Raw genomic sequence first — 9,947 nt, forward strand, 5'->3', positions numbered from 1 at the left:
GTTCACGAGGTGAAGGTTACACCCCTTAACGATCCAAGAGATCGTCAACTCCATAAGGTCATGAACCAAATAAGGGTTCGGGGATGAAGGTACAAATCCAACCTAAAAGAGATTGAACCTGCCCTAATAATAGGCCTCTACTTTATTCTGCTCGTATTCATGTGCGCTTTCCAATTAACATACAATCAATAGATTAACCCTAAACCTGTTTATCTATGTTGGTTGAATTTAATGCACAAATAAACTATTATTGGCGATCACTTGAATTATAATCACAATTAACCCTAAACAAGATTATTAATTATCTTATTAAGCGTGGTTACAAGTACAAATTCCCTTTAAACATGCAATAAAAGGTGTGATCAAGCAAATAACAATATAAAATACAATATGTATCAAGCAACATAATAATAATCATAAATAAAATAATCATTATCAAAATAATAATAATAATAATAATAATAATAATAATCATAAATTATAACAATTATAATAATAATCATGTTCATGTTAATATTAAAGCATAATAAAAATAGCAAGATCCTAGGCATGATACTAACAAGATTAATAACAAACCCTAGCATGTCACCAAGCAATAAAAATCAAACCTTTAACCCTAACATGATACTAACATAAATAAATATTAGGAAGAACATAGGAAGCATCGTACTTTTAATCATACTTAATATTAAAAAACCCTAGACATGATACTAGGAATATCATAATAACAATGCAAACATGATTTCTACATCATAAATCAATTAATCAATTAAAGTACTTACTTGGATGCCTCATACCTCTTTCTAATAACAAAATACACACGTTAGTAACTTCAAGGAAAATAATAAACAAAGCAATTAAATTAAATAATTGAAAGAGAGATTTGGGACCAAACCCTCAGAAATTAAAACCTTTCACGTCTAGGGCGAAGGCAACTTCGAATATGGCTAAGTGTTTCAAGATCTTGTGAATGCGGAATTTTGTATTAAAAAGCAAAGTTTAGAAAAGAAAAGAATGCCAATGAATTAATATTATTGAAAGTTGATGAATGAATGAAAAGAATTGAAGAATGAATGAAGAGAATTAATTAAAAGAATTGATGAATGATTGATGCTTGTTGATGAATGATGAAGATAGTTGGTGAATAAAGAGAGTTGATGATTGAAAATGGATTTTTTAATACGATATTTATAGAGAAAATCATCCAAAAAAGATAATTTAACAAAACAGAGTCTGAAGATCGAAAATCAACATTGGCGCCAGCCCTGGCTAGTTGGCGCCAGCACCGGTGGCTAGCGCCAGGCGCCAATGGCTAGCGCCTGGCGCCAATCCTGGTTCCAGGCGCCAAGGCCTGGGGTTGGACGCCAAAGTGGTTCTCGACGCGTTTTCGAAAATTTGATAAATTTCCTGTACTGGAAGATAAAATAATATAATTCCAATCGAAAATGCTATTTGATCCTAATTAAAACTCTAAAGAGTCCTAATTGAATTAGGAATGAAAAGAACCTTCTAGAATGTTCTAGAAGACTAAAACCATTCCTAATTTCATTAGGAATGATAAATTATATTAGGCCCTCCCCTAGATCATTAGGCCGTACTTAAAGCTCAGACCGGGCCCAGTTTAGTAAATTGGCCATAACTTCCTCAATATTCATCGGAATTGGGCTTATAATATATCGTTGGAAAGGTCTTTGCAAGCCCCATCCAACTACACCACTATTGGACCCATATCATGGACCAACCAAACTGGATTGGCTGTTTTCTTAAAATAAAGTTTTCAAAAACAGGGAGAAGAGAAAAGAAATAAAACTTTCCGCAACACTAGACCTTTCCACACTTTCGTTTCATTCGATATTGATTCGACGTGAAAGGCACTCATCACCGGGTTTGGTTTTGGGGAGACGCAAATGGGTTTAAGATAAAAAAATCCAATAAAACAACAACATAAAATCAAAATTGAAAAAAAAAATTCATACCTTAATTCAACAACATATAACCTCGAAATTGGGTTTAAGAGGCCAAATTCGACCATAAAAACTCTAGATCTAGAGTTTTCATGTTCGAATTTGCCCTGAAACCCTTTGTTTTCACCATGACAAGAGAGAGAAAGGGCAAAAAAGATGAAAATTGTTGTTGATGTTGATGCCGGTGCTATTGATGTCGGTGTTGCTGGTGTTTTTGTTGATGTCGGTGGTTGGAGAGAAGGGAGAGAAAAAGAAGAAGAAAACGAGGGAGAGGAGGAGCAGGGAACGAGCGAGAAAGAAGAAGGAGAACGAGATAGACGGAGAATGAGAAGGAGTGAGAAAGGAGAAGAGGAGAATGAGAGGAAAGAGGAGAGGAGAGAGAAGAGAGGAGAGGCGGCTGATAGAGGAGGGGGAAATAGAACATGGGTTTTAGGGTTTTGTTAGAATCGGTTTTAGTTTTTTTTGTTTTTTAAATAAATTCTGACGGAATATTCCGTCGGAAATTTCCGACAGACTATAAATCCGTCGGAAAAAATAATTTCCTACGGAAATATCCGTCGGAAAGCACATATATTCCGACGGATTATTATTCCGTCAGAAATTTCCGATGGATTTCCGACGGATTTGTAAAATTCGTCGGAAATATCCGACGGAATTATAATCCGTCGGAAATTTCAATTTTTCTGACGGAATAATGGGTCCGTCGGAACCAGTCCGTCGCTATTTGCCTGTTTTCTAGTAGTGTTCGTTCGTTTATGAAAAACTGGATTCCTGACTATATGTAGGGCAAATTGACTATCACAAAACAACTTGATTGCCTTAGGGTGTTGAATCCCCAAAATAGTAAGGCTTTTAACCATTTTAACTCATTTGTAATCGATGCCATGGATCGATACTCGGCCTCAACAGAAGAAGTAGCAATTGTAGGTTGTTTCTTGGTTTTCCAAGAAATAGGAGAATGACAAAAAAAAAATTCCGTCGGAAAGTACATATTTTACGATGGAATATAAACCCGTCGTAAATTTCCGACTTTCGACGGAATGTAAATCCGTCGGAGATTTTGAATCACTACTAGAAAACAGCTTAATTCCGACGGAAAATTTTTGTCGGAAACCGTGTTTCCGACGGAATTCAGTTGGAAAGTGTCATCGAAAAAGTATTCGTAGGAAAATCGACATTTTCCGACGGAATTTCCGTCGAAAATGACACGGAAATTCTGACGGATTTTAGCGTCTGAAGAGGTTTTTCTGGTATGGAAAAGTCCGTCGGAAATTTTCGACGGAATCAGATTCCGTCGGAAATTTCTTTAAAAAAACAAAAAAAAGCCCGCACCACCAGCCCCCACCCCACACCACCAGCCCACCCAACCAGACCCCACTGCACACCATCACAACCGACACCACCCCACTGCACACCACCACACTCACACCGACACCACCCCACTGCACACCACCACACTCACACCGACACCACCTTTCTGCACACCGACACCACCACACTCACACAATAACCCCAAAACACCAAACTATGCAAAAAAAAAAAAAAAAAAAAAAAAACCCGAAAATTTACCTCAGATCAATAATCGAAAATCAACCCAAAAATAAGAAATAAAGACAATAAAATCGAAAAATTCCACACAAATAAATCAAAACCACTAGATCTACATATTTAACAAGAATTTCATAAGAAAATTTAAAAAAAAAAAAAAAGATAATTAAACAACAAAAAATAAAGGAAACATATAATTAAACAATTATCTATAAAATTGATAAATTAACATTACAATTACATAAAAAATTAACTAGATCTACAATGTAACCTAAATTAAAACTAGATCTAACCGGTTCACGATTCTTGCGCGGTGGCTTTGCAATTCATGTTGTTGGGCGTTGTCGTTGTTGTTGCACGGTGGTTGTGGTGTTGTTGGTGGCGCTGATGGCGGCGATGTTGGTTGTTGTTGGTGGTGATAGAAGAAAGAGGACATGAAAATGAAGAGGAGAGAAGAAATAGAAGAAGAAATAAAATAAAAAAAAGGAAAGGGGGAGAGAAGGGGCGGACCGATCTGGGAAGGAGGAACAGGAGGAGAGAATAAGAGAAGGAAGGAAAGAAGGAGGGAGATGAGGAGGACCAGGAGGAGAGAGAAAGAGAGGAAAGAGGAGAGGAAAAAAAAGGGGCGGAAGAAAGGGTATTAGGGTTAGGGAGTTTAAATACTTTTTTTTTCTTTTTTTTTAAATTATAATTCCGACATATTTTTCCGTCGAAAATTTCCGACGGAATATTTTTCCGTCGGAATTTACCTTTTTCGACAAAATATTCCGTCGGAACGTCCAATTATTCCGTCGGAACGAATTATGTGTCCGTCGGAACCATTCCCTCAAAATTTGACTGTTTTCTAATAGTGGGCATCTGATGTGATGTTGCTATGCTCGGCATGCCCAGTAGCCGCTGGAATTCCATTGGGTGAAGCAGGGGAGGGGTTGCCTGGCTGCGGATCTGCCCCTACACCTGCAAGAATTCCTAGGACTGGGACAGTGGCTGGGTGTAGCTGCTGCCCAGCCGCGGGATTTGCTGCGCCCGCAGGATCGTGGTCAACTCCCGTTGTCCTCGAGGCAGTCTGCTCCTCCTCAACAACCACTCGAATATTATCATCATACGTCTCTCCATTGTCAATATTTACTGCATTATTCTCAAGCACCCCACATTCCAAAAAATCATCATGAATTTCCCCATTATCAAAAGTAGTCGGCAGAATATTAACATCATCTGGAGTATCAAAGGGGAACATTTCCTCAACAAATTTCACATCACGAGATACAAAAAAAAAACTTTCAACTCAAGGTCATGCACTTTCCAGCCTTTCTTCCCAAAGGGATATCCTAGCAAAACACATTTCCTACTCCGACTCGCAAATTTATCACCATTTGTTTTTTTTATTATGAGCAAAGCACAATAACCAAAGGTTCGGATAGCATAAAATAAGGGAGGTTTATTAAAAAGTATTTCAAAGGGAGTTTTATTTTGAAGCAAGGGTGTGGGTGTACGGTTAATAAGATGAGCAGCTGCAAGGACACACTCGCCCCAAAAATAAATTGGTAAATTGGCTTAAAATCTCAATGGTCTCCCAATATTAAGAATATGTTTGTGTTTTCGCTCAACCCTCCCATTTTGTTGTGGACCGAAACAAGAAGTTTGGAAAATTATACTCGTAGCAACAAAATAATCATGCAAACAATTAAACTCAGTACCATTATCACTTTGCACTTTATGGTTTGGGAAAATTACTTATCAACCATTGCAACAAAAGCCAAAAACATTTTAAAAACCTCTGTTTTATCAACCAACAAATATATCCAAACAACTCTAGAATAATCATCAACTATAGTTAAAAAATAACGAGTTCCACAAGACGAAACATGTCGATATGGACCCCACAAATTACAATGTATTTTCTCAAAACTCTAGATGCCCGACTATCACTAAGAGGATATTTGTCTCTAAGATGTTTAGCACGCATACATACTTCACACCTTTTATCTAGACAATTTTTATTACTATTAACATGATCGAGGAAGCAACTTGTAGACACCCATTTGTGTCTCCCCAAAACCAAACCCAGTGATGAGTACCTTTCACGTCGAATCATAATCGAATGAAGTGAAAGTGTGGAAAGTTTAGTGTTGCGGTTAGTTTTAATTCTTTTCTTTCTCTCTGTTTTTGAAAACCTATTTTATGAAAATATCCAATCCAGTTTAGTTTGGTCCATAGCAAGGGTCCAATAATGGTGTAGTTGGATTGGGCTCAAAAAGAGCTTTCCAACAATATATTATAAGCCCAATTCCGATGAATAATGAGGAAGTTATGGTCAAATTACTAAACTAGGCCCGGTTTGATTTTTATATGCAGCCCAATGATCTAGAGGAAGGCCTATTATGATTTATCATTCCTAATGCAATTAGGATTGAATATAGTCTTCTAGAATTTTCTAGGAGGTTCTTTTGAATCCTAATTTAATTAGCATTGATAAATGAGTTTTAAGAGTTTTATTTAGAATAAAAGAAGTATTTTTAAGGAAATTACAGTTTTACCCCTCGTACGCTTAAATTTTATCAAAATATGAAAACACGTGTAAAAATTGGTTGCAGCGCCGCACTACAGGCTGTCGCCTGGCGACAGGCCTGGCGTCGCGGCGACACGTCTGTCGCCTGGCGACAGAGGCGTGTGTGACGTTGCAGTCGTGTTTTATTCTTTTCGAAACTCTGGTTTTTTTTTATCATATTCCGGCTGATTTTCGTTATAAATAGCCTCCTAAAAACCTCCGTTTTCAATCATCAACTCTCATCAAGAAATTCTTGATACTCTCTCTCTCTCTCTCTCTCTTATTCTAAGCTAGCCTTTCTCAAACAAAATTCTGCATTCACGAGGTCTAGACACACCTAGCATAATTCAAAGTTGCCTTCGCCCTAGACGTGAAAGGTTTGATATTTCTGAGGGTTTGGTCTCAAATCTAGTCTAAACTTTCTTAATCTTTATTTAATTTAATTCTTTGATTATTATTTTCCTTGAAGTTACTAACGTGTGTATTTTGTTATTAGAAAGAGGTACGAGGCATCCAAGTAAGTGATTTAATTGTTTTATTGTTATTATGATATAGAAATCATGCTTAGATTGTTATTTTGATTCCTAGTATCATGTTAGGATGTTTTATTGCTTCCTAGTATCATGTTTAGAGTTAATTAAGATTTCTAATATCAAGTATGATTAAAAGGATGCTTCCTATTTTCTTTCCTAATATTCATGTTAGTATCATGTTAAGGCTAAAGCTTTGATTTTAATGTTTAGTGACATGCTAGGATTTGTTATTAATCTTGTTAGTATCATGCCTAGGATCTTGCTATTATTATGCTTTAACATGATTTATGATTATAATTTTATGATTATTTTTATTATGATTATTATTATGTTGCTTGATGATTTTTTATTGTTATTGCTTGATCACGCCTTTTATGCATGTTTAAAGGGAATTTGTACTTGTAATCACGCTTAGTAAGATAATTAATAATCTTGTTTAGGGTTAATTTGGTTATAATTCAAGTGATCGCCAATAATAGTTTTGTTTGTTCATTAATATTCAACCAACATAAGTTAAACAGGTTTAGGGTAAACTTATCGATTGCATGTTAGTCAGAAAGCGCACATGAACACGAGAAGAATAAAGTAGAGGCCTATTATTAGGGCAGGTTTAATCTCTTTTAGGTTGGATTTGTACCCTCATCCCCGAACACCAGTCATGGTTCCATACCTATTGGAGTTAACGATCTCTCGGATCGTTAAGGGGTGTAACCTTCACCCTGTGAACGGTTTACAAGTTCCTAAAACTTGTTGGCGACTCTTTTGCTCTAGCTTCCTTCCCTTTGGATGCCACCATGTTTAAGTGTATGATCACAGTGGGGTTCAAGTTTGGGGTAATGCTTGAAATGTTCCCTACACAACTTAACTACTTTCTCGAAAGGATGACCCATTCGACGATGCCACAACTCCAAATTTGAGGTCTCTCACCAACGCCAACATAATGCACTAAATCCGAATTCCTAAAATAATATAATTCGTCTCTCCTAGCCCCCGTTCCAATTAGCTCCTCGTTTTATCCTGAATAGCACATACATAAGGGTTAAATTGGACAGTACAGTTAAGTTCATCGGCAAGTTGAGAAACAGAAAGCAGATTACAACTTAAATGAGGGACATAAAGAACCCCCGTGAGAGTGATTTTGTTTGACAAATGAACAGAAACAATTAAAGAAGCCACGACAATATCACCATTAGGTAAACCAACAGGACATTCAAAAATATTAGTATCAATCAACCAAGACTTTTCTCCAGTAACATGATGAGTGTCTCCGGTATCTATAATCTAAGAAGAAACATCAAACTTACTATTCAACCGATTTTTAGGAACATTGGAATTACCAAATAAACTCGTAATTGCCTTCCATTGTTCACTAGAGAACACTTGCCCTTGAGAGCTTGACTCGGAACTAGAAACGGCATTGGCCCTCGCTGAACTTTTTCCTTGACCAGCTGCATATTTCCCCCCTGGCTGCCATCTCTCGGGGGAGGTCTTCCATGAAGGTCAAATCACTTTGCCTCTATATGGCCTTGTTTCTTCCAATGATTGCAAGTTTTATCCAACCAACAACTTGAGGTGTCATGACCCGATTTCTTTCACTTAGCACACACCAAACCTTGCCCCTCTCGACCTGCTTCTGTACCCCGATCAGAAGGCTCATAACCTCGACCTGCTGTTGTCCGTACAGCAAAACCAGTACGCCATAGAAGATGTTTGTTTTTGCTCCTGTTTTGCTGCTCGTACCCTCTCCTCTTGCACTGCTAATTGATAGGCACGATCCAAACTAGGGTGGGGATCTTGAGACAAAATATTAGACCGCAAAGAAGCATAAAATTCAGGAAACAATCCCATCAAAAAATCATGGAATTTGAATTTCTCACACCTAGCCTCGTCTAATTGTCCAGCAACACACTTTGAACAACAATAACAAGAAAGTAAAGGCTCATGGTGATCCAACTCTTGCCATAAAGAATGTAATTTGCCATAATACACTGAGACATACATACGACGAGATTGTTCACACTTAGCAATCGAGGTTCGTAATTGTTGAATTCTAGGGCCATTGGTTTGGGAAAATCGTTTCTTGAGATGCTCCCATAATAATCTAGCTTCAAGAAATTTAGAAAGAGAAGATTGTACCTCCGGATCGATAGTATTGCTAATCCAGGAAATCAACATCGCATTGAGGGTCGTCCAATCGGACTATGTACATGGAGGGACAGGTGCATTAAAAGTACCATCCAAAAACACAAATTTGCGTCTAGCCTCTAGCGTTGTTTGCATATCAGTAGCCCAGTCATCGTAGTTGATAGACTTTAGACGAGAAGGAGTAATAAAATCCTCGGGTCGATCTTGCGACCCAAGGTAGAACGGTGAATTTGGTTTATTGTCGTCGAAGGTGGGGGAGGTGGTGTTTCATCATCACCTCAGACCATGGTTATGTGTTAAAAAAAAGAAAGAAATTTAACCTGCTCTTGATACCATGCTAAATTAAATAAACACAATTGCATAATCTTCGTTGATCCCAGCCATGGCCAATATATAATACAAAGTTTCCCTAATCTGATAGAATTAGGAAATATCAAAAGATTATATTCTAGGCACAAAATATAGCAACTAAATATTATCATATAATTTCCTAAAATATATCCTCAATAGTAAGCTATAACATCTTATAGTTTGAAAAAAAAAATTACAAAATAAATAAATAATTGTACGCATGTTAATATATATATATATATATATATATATATATATATATATTCGCTAACTTAAGCATCGGAGGGGCTTTCCCTTATCACACCCCTGGGGCAGTTAACCCTTGTTTCTTTTGCTGGCCGAGCTCTCGGACAGCAAGGAGGAGTCAAAGGACATTAGGACATTCATTGGACTTAGCCTCTTGGACATCTTGATATTATTACCCTAACACCGAGGAGTATTCTGTTTCCAGAAACATTTCCTTATTTGATTTTTGCATTTGAAATTGTTGATGAAATAGATAAAAGACCATAACATGGTGTTTCCGACGGAATTTTTCCGTCGGAATTAAGCTGTTTTCGAGTAGTGATTCAAAATCTCCGACGGATTTACATTCCGTCGGAAGTCGGAAACTTACGACGGATTTATATTCCATCGTAAAATATGTACTTTCCGACGATTTTTTTTGGTCATTCTCTTATTTCTTGGAAAATCAAGAAACAATCTACAGTTGCTACTTTTTCTGCTAAGGCTGAGTATCGATCCATGGTGTCGATTACAAATGAGTTAAAATGGTTAAAAGCCTTACTATTTTGGGGATTCAACACCCTAAGGCAATCAAGTTGTTTTGTGATAGTCAATTTGCCCTACATATAGCCA

General features: G+C 37.1%; 1 protein-coding gene across 1 annotated transcript; it reads right to left on the reverse strand.

The window, feature by feature from the left end:
• Positions 1-8,246: 8,246 nt before the first annotated feature.
• LOC145637249 (uncharacterized) lies at positions 8,247-8,768 on the reverse strand. Its single transcript, XM_081688722.1, has one exon. It carries the CDS (start codon positions 8,766-8,768, stop codon positions 8,247-8,249), a length of 522 nt encoding a protein of 173 aa, XP_081544848.1.
• Between the last annotated feature and the right edge of the window lie 1,179 nt (positions 8,769-9,947).

Source organism: Chenopodium album, chromosome 6, assembly GCF_948465745.1.
Source record: "Chenopodium album chromosome 6, dcCheAlbu1.1, whole genome shotgun sequence".
Taxonomy (NCBI): Eukaryota; Viridiplantae; Streptophyta; class Magnoliopsida; order Caryophyllales; family Amaranthaceae; genus Chenopodium; species Chenopodium album.